Below are 16327 nucleotides of genomic sequence, written 5' to 3'. Positions count from 1 at the left end.
AGCGCGGAGAAAGTTTTTGCATTCATTTGGGTGGAAGGGGGGGGGGGGTGATGAGGGACATGGGTAAGCACTTCTACCACCACTTATTTTAGGGGATGACCAACAGTGATTTGGGCAGGTTTTCTGATCTGCTGGATTTATGTACCAAAAGCCAGCGAGACAGGATCAGATGATGAGTGGTGAGGTCATTACGATCCAAACCAATTCAACAGGATTGGTCGACTCATTTATGGGTCTATGGGTACCTTAAGATGGATGTATTTCTGAGACAAGACGAAACTTCAGGGAAGATTTTTTGTTGTCTTCCAGGTGTGTGCATGTACACCCAAATACAGACCCTGATAAGAAAACTTTTTTTCCTATCAAATATATTACTACGTTTTGGAAGGGTTCGCCTCAAAGGTGCAATAAAAACTATCTGTGCAGCCAGGTTTTGAGCCCAACTAAATGACAGCTAAAAAATGAAAATTTCAGTCAAACTGGTTACTAGGCTACAATTCTCATCTCAGACACTTTGATAAGCAAGGATCACAGCAGTGCTTGGAAGTCATGTTGAAGTGGAAGTTATTATTATGCAGGATTTGGGGTGGGACAGCTAGAACACTGAAAGGGATAGTCCCTAAATCAAGGAAATGCTCTATGAGTCAAACAAAGAAGGCAGCAGCTCAATTTCCCAGTCAGAGAAGAGAGTTTCCTGACCGACAGCTATTGGATTGCATTCAGACAATTATGTTTACACCGTGGACACAAGATGCTTGTTGCCGGTTTATTATAGCGCTGCAGTGTCTACCAATCCCAGCCCTGCAGGTACGGAACAGCCAGTAATAAAATGGCCTATCAGTTGCACTCACTTCTGAGGGAAGGCCGTGCCTTTTGGCAAGATGTAATACTAGAGCTGAAACAGATGCTTATGTCAGATTACACCTTAGCCCATACACAGATACGTACAGTGTGCTGGAGCCCAAATGTAATCTGCACATAACATAGAGCATGCCATATATATTGTGCAATATGGACCACTAGTGGCCTATGGGATATAATCCATCTACAGCAATGTTTACCTAAGTACAATACTTACAACAATCAGAACAAAGAAGAAATTACTATTGCCTGTTTTCATTGATGTTTATTTTATACAATTATGCAGCAATTTACAGAATATATAGGCCAACCATCTCTGCCAGTGTCCCAGAAGAACCTTATGCCCTAACCACACAGCTACACATGCACTAGGGCCAATTTAAGCAAAAGTTAATGAAACTACTTGTATACATCTGGAACATGAGATAAAACCAGAACCACAGGGTGCCATAACACACATGAGCAGAACATACAAATGCTGTGCAGACAGTGCCTCCTGGTAGGGACTGAGCTCAAGTTCCCAACATTACTAGACCACAGTGCTACTACTGCTCAGCTCAGCATGTGTACTATCCATAACTGCTCACAACACTCACATGCATGAGCAATGTGTCATGCCCAACTGCACATCTAAGAGAAAGTTAAAATAAGTCAGAGAAGGTTCATGATTGGTTGCTTATATGAAATAAAGGCCATAAACATTTTTTAATACTTATGTGTAAGGTAACAATCTTATAACCTAAGTTGACATCACCGTACTGCAGTGAGTGGACTTCTAATTTGCTGATGAGGTTTACGGCAGACCAAAGCTCTTTGTACTTTAAACAAAACTCTAATCTTGGCTTTTACGCATTTCCATATGAGGCTCTGGCATCGCACAGCTCAGTCACTCTCCTACCACCTAGTTATCAACCAAAAACAGGCAAGAAAACCCTCAATTCAAACTCAGTAAAATGCAACAACAATAAGTATTCCCTTACAACAATAACAAAGAGATTGGTGTTCAGTTACCAGGTCCCTAACAAGAAGAATTGGCCTTTAGCACTCCAGGTGTTACTAAACTACATCTGCTGGAGCAGTGGCGGTCAGAGCAACGCGGCTGAGCAACAGCTGTAAGGTTGGAAATAATAAAGTATTTTCCCCGCTGTCTGCAACAATGTCCAAAACACTGGGTGACAGGTGTCAAGTCATACTATTTTCACAATCTATTTCTGCATACAGCTCATACAAATGTGTAACAAGTCAACAATTAGCTGTGACCTTGCAAGCACAGACAGTGTGATTTTCAATATTAGATGGCAGAAAGGTATTTGGAAATGATCCAAGCTCTAATATATTGTCCGATCTAATATGTGTAAACAGAAAAGTTCTATTGTTTGAGTTTATAAGCGTTTATGTTCTGAAGGCCCCCTGATGCTGCTTGCTGTCTTGGGAAAACAATAGTCTATCAGTTAAAACCAGCTGATAGCCCTTCCACTGTGCAGAACCATATTGCATATTATCTGATGGAACAGAGGGTGTTTCAGAAATTCTAGAAGGGAGAAAGTCCCAGTGCTGCAAACAGGCAACAGTTCGGAGACCCGTCTGTGTACTGCTTCAAACTTCCACACATAAACAGTCATCCTGTGCAATACAGATCACCTCAAAAACTCAACTCAACATCCCTAAAAGTGTTCTTTCCAAAAGTTCACATAGGTTCCTTATTAACTTAGCTGAATCTCTGTTACTGGGAAATTCATCTGCTTTTAATGGACCTTAATGACTGCGTCCTAGTGTAAAGTTAGGACACTTTAAGCTAAAGTACACTATATGACTAAAAAGGTTTGTGGACACCCAACCAACCTTTTATAAGGTTAAACATTCTCCTCCAATACCATGGGAAAATAATATGGAGTTGCTCACTCCCTCTTCCCCAACTATAACACCCTCCACTCTTCTGGGAAGGCTTTCCACATGATTTCAGAGTGGGTGTGTGGGAGTTTGTGCTTGTTCAGCCTAAAGAGCATTTGTGAGGTCAGGTACGAGATGTCAGAAGAGAAGACATTGCTCACTAAGGTGTTCAGTAGGTTAAAGTTCAGTTCTCTGCAAGATATTCATGTTCCTCAACACCAAACTCACCAAATCAGGTCTATATGGAGCTGGCTTTGGAAAAGGGCCTTTCCCAAACTGTTGCCAAATAATTGGAAGCACACAGTTGACTAATATGTTTGTATGCTCCAGAATCTCCCAAAGCATTCGCCAATCTTGCAGAAAATTCAAATATTAGACATCATCCACCATCTAAGGACTACCAAACTTATAAATATTAGTGTAAGAGAAACCTTGAGAAGTGGGCCGCATCAACCAAATTCAACCCACTCAGCGTATGATAGGCCATCAAAGGCAAGCCCTCTTTTGTATTTAATAGAACAGCTATCCTGCTATTTGAAAAAGCAGAAGATACATCAAACTTTGATGGTGCTTTAGAAAATGAGATATAGATATCCGATCCAAAACAAAAATCTGAACCTGTATTGATTGGAACGCAGATGACCTCTTTGTCCTTTTTTTTTATTATTATTTTAAAAGACAAATGGCTGTCTGCTCACTACTACACTAAGTCAGTTTTGGGGCAGCGCAGTCGATACCGTCACCTTGACTTCTTCTGGAAAGTTGTTGATTTATCAGCGGCTCTGAGTTACCGCAAGTTGAATATAAATACAACACAACGTTCTATCATGAAAACTGAGATCCTTGGCCACCGGCAGCACAAATAAAAAAAAATAATAATAATAAACGCGTGATAGACAAATGTGTCTTGTTAGCAACAGCCAAAAAGCGCTTGACTTGTACTAATAACAGAAAGGCAATGTTGGTCACTATGGGTCCAAAGACGAAGCACCCTGTCACAGACTAGCTTGGAAAATTAGCAAATAATGTTTCCTTTCCTTGATAAATGGCAGACAGTTCCTGCTCACCAATCATTTTTTAACATTTTGATGCATGTCTACGTTCCCGCTGGAGGAACTGAAAAGTTTACCGGCCCTCAATTTTCCGATGATGAATGGGCAGCTGTAAATGTGCGATTTCTATATGAGGTATAGTTCATTTTAAGCAATTCTAGTAAATGTGTGTCACTGATTAGGACAAATAGTCTGCTGGTACAATAGCGCCAATGCTATGTCTTATTCCTCAGACCTCTTTCCAGGCTTAGAAAAGGGGGGGAAACGAGGACAAAAAAAAAACACATGGAAAAAAATTTAAAAGATCCACTTGTTTAGGTTGTCTCCGAGTGATATTGTTTTTATATAACACATTGTATCTAATACAGACATTTTCAATATGTGCATGTGTGAGCGGGTAAATACTGAGCCACTGGGACCTCAAATTGTCCCGCTGCACCGTCTGTGATGGTTGGTTCAAAGGCGGCCAACAAAGGGCACCAATCATTTAATATTTCATGCAGGACAACTAATATACCATTGTCAGCTTGATCAATGTGTTGCCAATAAAGAGACGTCAGTGAGCAGCTGCAGACTGGTCAGCAAAACAACAAAGAGATTGCAGAACACAAATAATGACAGAGATCCAGGAATTAATCCTGGAAAGGACAATAATAACACAGCAATATGGAAGTACCAGGACAGCCAAGAATCATGGTCTAAAAGACTGCAGAACAACAACAACGAAAAATGGATAATGATGGATGACAAAGGACCCACTGACGATTCACTAATAATTCAGTAATACATACAAGTGCCAAGTCTTTGCTACCATAGCCTTGCAGTGCTGGGGTACTGGGTTCACTATCTACAAGCATTTCATAGGTTGGTTCTGTGTTGGATTTCTTAACTCTGCTCTGAATGTTGGTAGTTAATTGGCTTATGACCTAACTGGCTCCAGGGTGTATGTGTGTGTGTGTGTGTGTGGCTGGTGGGGACAGCAAGGGAATTCAGTGGATTGTACGCACTCTGTAAAACTCCTGCTACAATACAATAATTGTAAACATGTTTTTTTTAAAATTAAATTGCATAATTCCGTCCAACTTTTAGTAAACAAAGCAAAACAATGGAACATCTTCCAACGTGTCAGGGAAACAAGTCATAATTATGTGAAAGTGAGAAAACCAACCAGCAAACATTCACACTATGTGAATGAACACCACAAGCGGTACACAAAACCAGCAGTGTGTTTTTAGGGGAATACTACAGGTCTGATATACATGCAGTTCCTCACACATCCCCCCCCCCCCATTACTGACATATATCTTAACTCAGGTGTAACCAACTCTGGCACCCCGCCTGCGGGGAATCTGAAAATCCCATCATACCGTTGTCTCTGGATGTCATGCCTGTAGCAGTCAGAGTCTTGCAATGCATCATGGGATCTGTGGTTTCACCACAGCTGCAGTGCAGAATTTGCATACCCATGGTCCTAACTTAAAGAAAGCCTGTACTGAGAGAAATATAAAGGCTGCTATTGCTGGCCTACTACTGAAAATGCTTGTCGCATGGCTCTCTCTGGCTTTGATAACTTTAGAGACACAGATGAAAATGAGGTAAGTCTGCATATGTGGTGCAAGTCAGTGATTCTAAAAGAACAGAAGCCATTGGAGCAGAATGACAGCCAGGGAATTGGTATTTCCAAAGAAGGCGGACAGCCGTGGGAGCCTGCATACTTTATGAGTACAGGTGTGTATGCATTGAGTGCATGATATTGGAAAAAGCAACGCAGCGCATGGTGCGCTGTGGTACCATTTATTTTTAATGGCACCCCAATGCACCTTCTACACGTGCTGCATTGCGCTGTGCAATAGTGTGCAGATACCGTGCCTTTAGCACAATGCTATGCTGTGAATTGGCCCTGGCTTCAAACCTATGCATTGTGGTAATGTGCATGCATGTGAATAGCTCATCAATGTACCTTGCAAACACTTGTGTGTTCTACTGCACCAGTGCCTTGTGGTGCGTTGGGTTGAAAAGGGTTGCTATCCAATTTTTTATGAGTTGTAGTGCATTGCCAGCCCATTAACAAAGGGCATAATAGAATGCAAAATAAAGCATGGAACAGCTTTAAATACATAAAGCAATACAACAGCTAAGGGGGCTTAAAGGCTCGGTACACCCAAAACTGACATTCCAGATTTTTGTAGGTGCTGGTGCATTCTGGGTGGGCCGGCCCTTTAGGCAGTCTTCACACTCCTTGTAAATTTAAATTTGGTTCAATGTTTATTCCTTAAATCCATACACTACTGCTATAAAAAAGCTAAACCCAATTCTTAAAGGGTTAACTAAAACCATACTGTGGTGACTAGGGGGGTAAGTTGTCCCAAACGTGGGCTGAAGGGGTTAACTCGAACCACACCAGGGCACGGAGTGAATCCCTGCAACAATTGCTGGCAGACAGGCAGTACAATGTGTGCCGCGTGAACAAATGAAGTAGCTGTGAATTATGATGGAATAAAAATAGTATGATTTGTGGGAGGTAATTAGCAGTCATTTGCCCGGCGAATACAAGTTATTTGTTTAAAGAGCGCTGACCTATGAGACAGCTAGTTTGTCTTGGCTGTGATAGGAAGGGCTATTGACTCCAAGCTTGTGGAACGGTGTCATTGATAGAATTGCATTTGAATGCACACAAAAGATCGTTAAATTGGTCACTTCTCATGTTTCTCAAGTGGAATGGGAGCTAAACTGTGTCATGTGTTGCAGGCCAGAAATCAAATGCATGTGTTGCAATGCCGAGCCCAATTATAACTGGCTTGCAGAACCCATGAAAAAAAAATACACTGGAATTTTTACATAAAATATAAGAAAGGAGCAACATGTAAAGCACAGCAACCAATCAGAATTCACTTTTTTGCTTACAGTAACTGAAACGGAATGGCTGCTATGGGTTACTACATTTTGTGCATCATCCTTGATCTTGTGCGGAATTATTGTCACGCAGATAGCAGTGATTGGTCAGAGCTCGTAACAACCAATCAGAAATCAGTTTGAATGGTTGTTAACCGACCATGCTGCATTGTTGCATATTTCTTAAAGAGGAACTAGACCCACCAATTTCATGTCTCCCAAAACAGCTACTTTTAATGCATGCCAACTGTCAAGGTTGCCAGTGTGCTTATTTCAGTTCATTATCATATACATTTAGGATTGGTGCCAACAGGCCAGTAACCCATTAGGTTTTTTTTTTTTAAAGTTCAAAATCTTTATTAAATCTCTTTCAAAACACTAAAATTTTACAAAATTAACAACAATTATTGTTTTTTCCATATTTAAACAATTATTTGCACCCTACAACACTGTGAAACTAGTGTTTCTAGGGTGCAAATAATTGTTTTTATATGGAAAAAATTATTCTGGTTTAATTTTTGTTAATTTTTGTTTTTAATTTTATAATATTTTAAGAGATTTAAAACAGAATTAAAACTTTTTTTTAAAATGTTTTGGTGGGGTATTGGCCAGCTGGCACCAATTCTGAATTTTTAAGCTGTTGAGAATCCCACAGGAATCTATCTTTATATAGTGCGGATCGTTTGTGTATATGATTTTAGCTCTCAACTGAACTTTCAAGCCCCTGGTATGTCTGTGAAGGTTGTCATTCATCCAGGTCATGGTATATCTGTAAAAAATAAGTCAAGGCAACTGGACTTGCTGTATTTTTCTTGAAGACGTTTCACTGGTCATCCAACCGGCTTTCTCAATTCAAAATGACTTGAGAAACCTGGTTGGATGACCAGTGAAACGTCTTCAAGAAATTATATATATATATATATATCTCTCTATACATATATAGAGAGAGATATATATATTCTGACATTACCTGGAACTGTCTCATGAAATATACAATTTTGTAACACAAAAAAAAAATCTTTGGGGTTTAAAAGGAAAAAAGTTTGTATGAAACTCTCTGCAAGATCAATGAATCACCCACAAGCCTGGAAATCGCCCTTTTAGGACTATGGTTGGGCGAAGTCTAATTCTTGCAGCAGGTAATAATCGGATTCAGGACCCCGGCGATATATTAGACAATTACAGTTTTTAGGCGTGCTAATCTGGCTTGCTGCTTGTAGGAAGCTGTCCTTTGAGGGCTCTATCATTACCACAGAAAGAGACTACAGATATAATTGGATTAGGACTAAAGATTGACTAGGGGGGCTGACAGCTGCCTGAAGAATTATACCCTTTCATGTAGAGTTATATGATGGCAGATGTGGTGAGGAGAAACTCAGGTCATCTTCAGAATCAGCTGTTTTTTTTTGTCTCTGACACTATTGTTCACACGACTAATAGTAAGAGGAAGCAACTCTGGGGGCTACAGAAGATCCGTAGTCCTCATGTTGCTCATAGCAACCAGTAGCCATGTTCCATTGCAGTTTAGGGAATAAAAGCTGATACTAGTCTCTACAGGCAACACAGCCACCTTCATTTGCTTGCATTTTTAGTGATAGCTGGCATAGACTCTATAAATATGTTTAATTTGGCCAATAAGCTCTCAATTAATACTTTAGGAACCAACAAAATGCTTATGTAATTTACATTGTTGCCTGGTATTATATGATCAGCTCTGCCAAAACAGTGCCAAAAGTATATATTTATCCTTGGTGTGCAGTAACCTATAGCAACCAAGGACCTGCTTTCTTCAACCTAATGGCTGTCATGGGTCACAACATGCACCAGGCACTCAGAGCCGAGTGTAATTAGTATGTGCAAGGTTGAATAACCATTGGCAGCCAGATGTCATCTTTTAGGGATCTATAGTAACCTGGAAGGCCACTAATGAAAATACTGTGTAAAATATTCTTGTGTGAATGGAGCACAAGAGGGTTTCAAATCTTCCCTAGCAACTGATAAAAATTCTGCCTATTTATGACCAGCTTGCACACATTTAAAAAACTATTCAGGCAACAAGTGAGCTACATGTACAATGTTCATTCAATTTACCTTAATCTGGTTTAATTCTAACCCACTACATACAAAGCACACACAGACCACCTCACAGGGCAGCAGGAATGTACTTCCTTCCTGAGCTTGGTGCTGTGCAACATCCTCCCTCCCTAACAACATTTTAAAAATCCAAGGCAGGTTTGGATCTGATTGGTGGCTGTAAAAACACATTTTCAATCCTGAAATTTTTACAGAAGGACTTTTTGTGTGCGACACAGTAAGGCTGGCCATACACCTAACAGATAACTTGTGGCTGAACGAAAAAAAATTACCCAGATTCCTCCATCAACACAAACCGCGCGTGGATCCCGCCGGCACCTGTCAGAATACCGTCAGGACAGCTCATTGGCTGCCGGCTCTGATCAATCAAAAATTTGATCAGCTGATCAAGGAATGCTGGCTGAAAGGGAGCCGACAGCCCCACACAGCCAGTACATTAAAAAACAATCGAAATTCGACCAGTGTATGGGCATCATTAGAAGGGTGTTTAAGCATGACCAGGAGGCACTTTCCAGGATCATCAGATGACTGGCGAAAACGAACGGGCTGCACTGGTTCAGTTCAGCAACATCTGAATGAAAAACTGAAGTACTCTGCAGGTGGACTGTGCTCCCTGTATGTATTTTGCTACTTAATTTTAAATTCTGGTTATAGTGTACCCTTAAATATGTCAAAGAGCGATGTACAATATCAACTAGCACAAAGCAACCAATTGGCATGTTCTTTGAAGCTGAAACGTGATTGATTGCCATGGGTTACTGCACGCTAATAATTGTGCTGCTAAATAATCTAAATACAGCAATAATATTACTAATAATAATAAAAATGGTGTGAATTAGTTTTATATTACACAGATTTACAGTAAGGCAAGTCTCCACCTTCCAAGAATAAAATACACCCCATGCTGTTAAGTAATGTAAAAAAAAATTACAAAAAATGACAGATTGATAAAATGTTACTTAGTGCCAGTATATTGCCGGCTGTGCACTGTGTAAAGAGAAGGCAATATACCATTAACTGGCAATTACATACACAATGATTGTTAATTCTTTCCTTAAGTGCAAGCTGCTTGAAAACTGTTATCTCTCTCTCTAATTTTTGACCTTCTTACAACGGGGTGAGGTGCGCTGGGAATACAAAAGACCGGTGGAAAATAGCTGGACATGTCATTTGTGACTCACTCTTTTAATTCACCGTGCTAATCAACTGAACTGCCACATTCTCCCAAGGTAATTGTATCTTTATAATTGTTGAAAAGGAGCAGGCAATGCAGAGCGGGTAGCTTGGGATTGTCCTCCCTTAGCATGAAAAAACTGCACCGTCAGTATTGGTTACTGTAAGCAGCTCGAAGAAAATAAAAAAGAGAGGACCTTATTTCTGCCTCTATTTACCCAGCACTTCAGATTTAAGTATGTTATAAAGCGCCTGGTTATCACACTGCTCTCTTGTTTCATTATCTAGAGGCCTTGTTGCCCTACGCTACAGCTCATACTGAGAAGGTTAAATGTTACTGAAGTCTGGAACACAATATACTCTGATAGGAACCAGATGCCCACAAAACAACAACCCTCCCCTTTTCACATCATCCTTTCCATTCTGAAAATTACAGGTCACAGCCCTTACATGAACACATATTACTACATGCAGATGCAACTTCCCTTCACTTTAAAACCAATGACTACATTGCTCCAATGGAATCTGCCATAATATGACGTTTTTATATCAAGGTGGAGGAGCGATGGCCTTTCTTTAACAGGAGCGCAATGATGTACAGTAACAAACAACAAGCAACGATCCCTTTATTGCCTTTCATTAGCATAACCACTAAAATGCTGAACGTTTTGCTGGTGACAGAACAATAGTGCCTTTTCAAAGGACCCGTAAACCTAAGGTGCTGCCCTTTGCATTATGATACTAAAGGACCAGTAAGCCCAAGATGCTGCCCTTTGCATGATGATACTAAAGGGCCAGTAAGCCTAAGGTGCTGCCCTTTGCATGATGATACTAAAGGACCAGTAAGCCCAGGGTGCTGCCCTTTGCATGATGATACTAAAGGGCCAGTAAGCCTAAGGTGCTGCCCTTTGCATGATGATACTAAAGGACCAGAAAGCCTAAGGTGCTGCCCTCTGCATGATGATACTATAGGACCAGTAAGCCCAAGGTGCTGCCCTTTGCATGATACTAAAGGACAAGTAAGCCCGAAGGACAACTTGGCCTATATGCAAGAGCAATTAGTAATATTTGTATTGATATGTAAATGTTTTCACATGACAGTCCACGTATCCACCAGAAGCCCACCAATCTTGAGGGGGAACAGTGGATCTCTCAGGTAAAAAATCTGTTGATCGCCACCGATCCAGCAGAAGATAAACAGCAGTGCCACTGTCTGGACATTCCTTCCCTCTGCGGAGGGATAGGGGAAACTTGAGCATTCATGCTTATGGAACACCTGGCAGACAGTGGTGCCTCTGGGTGTTCAGGTCGTGGTGGCACATCTGATGGCCCTCTTAAATCTATGGGCACTTTTCAATTGCTAAGCAGAATTCAATATTTCTAAGATCATTATCAACCCTCTCAAACATGCAACTGATTTTCTGTCCACTGATCCCATTGAAGGACATCAGTGCTGAGCCTTCTTTAGCCTAATAAGGCCAATACCACAGAAAGACAAGATGCAAATATAAATACAGTGCTATGTTTCTGTTTAGGTATGGAAAATAGACATATTCATAAACAGTACTAATGACCTTTTTACACTAAACTAACTTGTATTTCATATTTACTACAAACACTGCCCTGATCTATGGCAATACAAATTGAATGGAAACTTACCGGTGTAAACAAATCGTCCAGGAGCTCCTTTACAGAACTGCTTTGATTTGTAGGAAAGTGTGACTTCAACAACTCCAGGAATGTGTCTTGGTGGGGTTTGAACTCTGATGGCGTGTGGTGTTATCAGCTGGAAATATTACACAAGGAAAGTGAAATTAAAACCAAAAACTCTAACAATGTTCACATCTATAAACTAGGTCATTACGTTCAATATAAGGCAACATACAATTAATATAACAATATATACCTAATGTAATGGGTACCACCAGCATAATGCTGTCAAAACTTTGGTAAAAGGTTTGATGGGGAAAAAATGTCTGCAAGTAATCCCTGAATTTGGTTTGCAGGAAAGACCACAGGGCATAATTTATATGAAGATTGTCTCCATATGGCTGCAAACTCCTGCTGTAGTTATTTTTTAAGGAAAAACACTAATTGGTCAAATTGTGCTCAAAGGCCTATTGCTGCATTCCACTAGGGGGCCCAGACATTCCTTGGCTCTGTTCTCCAACTGTCCAACCCTACAGCCCGTTGTGAATTCAAAGATTAAAAAAAAAAGAGTTTGAAATAAATCCTCCTGATAGAGCAGGTCAATTGAGTATTGACAGCTTGTTGGGAGTCGGTGAGAACACACTACATACATTTCAAAGCCAGCTGATTCTCAATGCTTACCTCACTCCACACCAACATGGTTCCAAATACCACTTGTAACCCATCAAAGAAGTTATCTCCAATAATGATGACCGTGGCTCCTCCTGTGGTCCAACCTTCGCTGGGGCTGATCGCTTTAATGCATGGTGTAGCTACTTGTACAAAAACAGAAAACAGAGAAAAAAAAGGGAGACAAAAATAGAACATTAGCTTTCGCTTATTTTTTTCCCCCCTCTTATTTCCGACACTAAATCTCAATGCCAAATGACAAATCATAGCTGGAAAAATATGTAGAAAAGAAAAAATCAAATGCATGATTTCTTTTTGTTTCTGCTGAACTCTGGCTACATAAAATAAATAAAACAGCGCTCATACATCAGCATGGAAATGTATTTAAAGAAAACCGTTACATGTTTTATATAGCAAAGGCCAAGTAGATTGCTAGCGAACAAGAAAAATGGCTTAGTACGGCAAATTACGTGTCAAAGCAAATATGGCTATTACAAATGATTAAGCGCTGCGTGCATGTGGCATGGCGATTTATCTGCCTTACTGTACAGATCTAAGCACAGTCAATCACGGCCTTGTTGAGTGAAAATGGAAGAGCAAATGTTCGAAATCTTGATTCTTCATAAGCAGCTAATTGGGTTGGCCATTCTTTATTTCCCCCCTTTTTTTTCCCCTCCCATCAGCGATCTTTGCCTTTGGTTAAAAACTTAATTTTCCTCTGCCACTCTATAATTACTAGTTTTCAGTTTTCATGCATAGAGGGGTAAAAAAAAATCAAAAGCTCTATATTAATACTTCTGTCAAAGGTACACATTTTACATCTAATATTGTTTGTCGACATGAATCCCTGGGCCATTTACTTGACCTCTTTTTGTCTCTGGAGTGTTCACATTTGCATGAGTTATTACAATGGTGGAGGAGCAGGCAGGCAGCAGCGAAGCTCTAGTAACTCCAGGCTCACAGCAGCCAGTAAAACTGTGACTCTTCTCAGGCTGAAGGCTGCTCAGTCTCTGTGAGACTTGCTTTGTTCTCCACTTTGATCAGCCATTCTTTTACACGGTGTTGACAGACCTTTTTTACCAGCTTTGATGGTCTTTTGTATGCTGACTTTCATGCAAAGAAGCAGATCCTAAGATATACACTTTCGCTATTACCAGCGAATTCCGCCGCTCTATATCTCACCTGCAGGGTTTGGTCTGACAGTGTTGTATTATTGATTGTCCTCAAGACAATCTAAATGCTCTTTTTGTTTTCTTTCATATAGTTGTGTCTTTTGGAGAACGCCAAGCTTGCTAACATCTACCTTTTCAGCCTGGGGACAGATGCTGTGTGTGTACCCTGGGAATGGGCTGTTGTTAGCACTTTGGCTACAGGTAAGGCTAATATGGTGAAAATGTTTTGTGCTGCATTTAAATTCCACTTATTTTAACCCACAAATCTTTCAAACTCATTAATTAGACACTGCAAAGTGTAGAAAGTTTAAACCCACTTCAACATAATCAATCTCCATTTTTATCTGTTAAGATCTATCAAAGCATCAAAAAAGATTTCCGATTGGTTATTCTGAGTTAGCACACTTTGCACATTGTCCTCTGCATAAAACACAGGCCAATTGCCTTCGGCCCTGGCACCTGCCAAAACTTTTAGAATTGGTTACTCGATGTCTTTTGTTAACTAATGGACCTATTTAATACCATGCAATCAGTAGTGGTTTTCAGAAGTTGGTATATAAAGATAAAGGAGATGCTGTCTAACCAATCAGGCCAAGTTCAGCTAAATGTACAGCTATCATTATGTCTACAGATAGTAAAAGGCCCCTCCAGCTGACCATTTTTGATAGGGGGGTGGTGGTATTTGATCATTTGGGTTGATTTTTCCGGGACAATAATTGTTGCCCCCAATGTAAGGTCAGTGCCAAATGTTTCTGCACTTGATATGACCAATTGTGTTTATGGCATAAGTTTTTGGACATCAATACTTAGCCTAGGCTGCAGACAACAATTATTGGTTGCTATGGATTACTGCCCACTGGTGTAATAAATTATCCTTAATGTTTTCATAGCAAAAAAAGGCTTTAATGTGATTTAATTATATGTGTGCATAAAACTGTGCACAGAGTTCTGACAAGAAGTTGGTCTGTTCCTTCTGTATCTGTGGCTCATCACCATTAGCCATTGTTGTTTATAGCTTCCCATGACAAGCCACCTTCCTTTGTTTGCTTTGACGTTGGACCAATGGAGGTTCTATTTGCTCATTCCACGTGCATACCCTCGCTGCAGCAGAGGAGCAGAGCACACACTGAGAACCTGCCCTTAACTAGCGCTTGTTGACTTCATGCTAATAAGTTCATACAAATTTTCATTTCTGAGGCTTCCAAATGACATTTGCTTTTCTTAATTGCATGGAGAGCATTTGAAAAGGATCAGCTCTCTAAAGACTGACAAGTCTCCTCACTGGGAATGACCTTCATCAGCACTGCCAATTATGGCAAATAATTCTCCCAAAAAAAAATTACAGTAAACAAATTTACTTTGGAAGTGAAAAAGGGGGTGAAAAAAAAGCCCTCTCTTCGGATCTATGGCAAGCACAAGAAGCTTCTTCTATCTAGCAGCTGGGGCCCAGTGAAAACACATATCTTCAAGGAATGTCTAGAGCTTGTGACTGGGAAACACAGAAGCCGCCTGAGCGTGGACCTAATGCCAGCCTCCTCCTGCCTGTATTTGCATACATTTCAATGCACATATAGAGAAGGAACATGTGTTCAATGGAGACCATAGCAAAATGAATTACACAGACTGAGAGTGAGTGTGAGTGAGTGAGAGTGAGAGATTTAATGATATACAGGCACAATAAACTCAAACAGATGATAAAGAGTGGGCAGTAATCAGCAGCAAAAGGCAAACATTTGTATCTCTTGCCTGTGTTTTAGGTGTTGGGAAAAAATGCAACTCACACACATGGATAGCTACAGCCCTGGCTGATCAGAGACCCTTTCAGGGAATGCCACCAAGAGCTCATTAAAATTCTAGAGCACCTAACTATTACCGGTGTGTTTTTGCTAATTAAGAAGGGAGTAGCTTTGATATCCTGTAGGTGTCGCCTGCTCGTTTGATGCTCATTAATTACCTTCAACAAGTAGATCTGTAATATTTTATTCACATTGTTGTACATGCTGCCATAGTAGTGCAAAGCAAGTATGACTGAGGGATGTATTAAATAAAGAGCAGTGAAATGCATTAACCCATAGTAACCAATCAGAAATCAGGGCGGAGGGGATGATTACAGGCAAAGAAAAGCTATTTCAGACTGTCAATCAGTCAAGCTTTATAGTAATGCCAAAGTTTCAAACATTTTCCAGTGCACCAATAATTCAGCCATCATCTTTGAACCCATCACCACTATTTTCAACATCTGTAGCATGCAGAGGATGGTTTTATCAAGGTGCAAGAATGAGTTTGCCTACACTTTCACTGGGATCATGCAAGTCCTTGAAATGTTGGTAATTAAGGATTGCTTTCAAGAACAATTACTTGTCTGCTGGCACCATACTTATGGTCTGCCTCCATTTATTGCTTTAACGCTCATATTCATATGGTCTACTGAGTAATGGTGTGCACCATGTTCTGCATATCTACGGGGCTACCCGAACAATCCAAATAAATAATGATATGCCCAGATATCATACAGACAGGATGGGGAATCCATACAGTACAATACAATGCATCTGCCTGTGGCCCTTCTGCAAAATGTCTAGTTTATGCAAGAAACAATGTATCTTTCGACATTTTGCAGTTCAGCCAAGTTCACTTAAGATCAGGCTACCCTAACCCAACATTAAGTCTGGTTTGGTGGCTCAACTTGGATTTTTGGTGATGGTTGGTTCAGCCTTAATCAGGATATGGTTGGCTGACCAACGTTAGCATCTGGTTACTATCGGTTACCACCCATCAACTCCCTGTGCACTACTTTATTTAGCAAAAGCAGATGGAATATTGTTCTCTTCTGCTCCACGATAAACGCTAGAATACATTATAAATATATTTTTA

At 40.3% G+C, this 16327-nt stretch overlaps 1 protein-coding gene across 25 annotated transcripts in view; it reads right to left on the bottom strand.

The window, feature by feature from the left end:
* Window positions 1-16327, bottom strand: part of EBF3 (early B-cell factor 3) — a 156719-nt gene that overhangs the window by 33911 nt on the left and 106481 nt on the right. For 15 of the 25 annotated variants that reach the window (XM_018559426.1, XM_018559427.1, XM_018559419.1 and 12 more), the window contains exons 9-10: window positions 12294-12427; window positions 11622-11748 (exon numbers count right to left, since the gene is read on the bottom strand). In XM_018559426.1, the coding sequence (XP_018414928.1) occupies window positions 11622-11748; window positions 12294-12427 (261 nt within the window). The remainder of the gene's footprint in view (window positions 1-11621; window positions 11749-12293; window positions 12428-16327) is intronic. The other 10 variants (XM_018559416.1, XM_018559431.1, XM_018559418.1 and 7 more) reach the window with 1 other exon arrangement.

Source organism: Nanorana parkeri, unplaced genomic scaffold (assembly GCF_000935625.1).
Source record: "Nanorana parkeri isolate BGI_ZX_2015 unplaced genomic scaffold, ASM93562v1 scaffold393, whole genome shotgun sequence".
Classification (NCBI taxonomy): Eukaryota; Metazoa; Chordata; class Amphibia; order Anura; family Dicroglossidae; genus Nanorana; species Nanorana parkeri.
The sequence above is the reverse complement of the archived record's forward strand: the minus strand, read 5'-3'. Positions and strand labels throughout refer to the sequence as shown.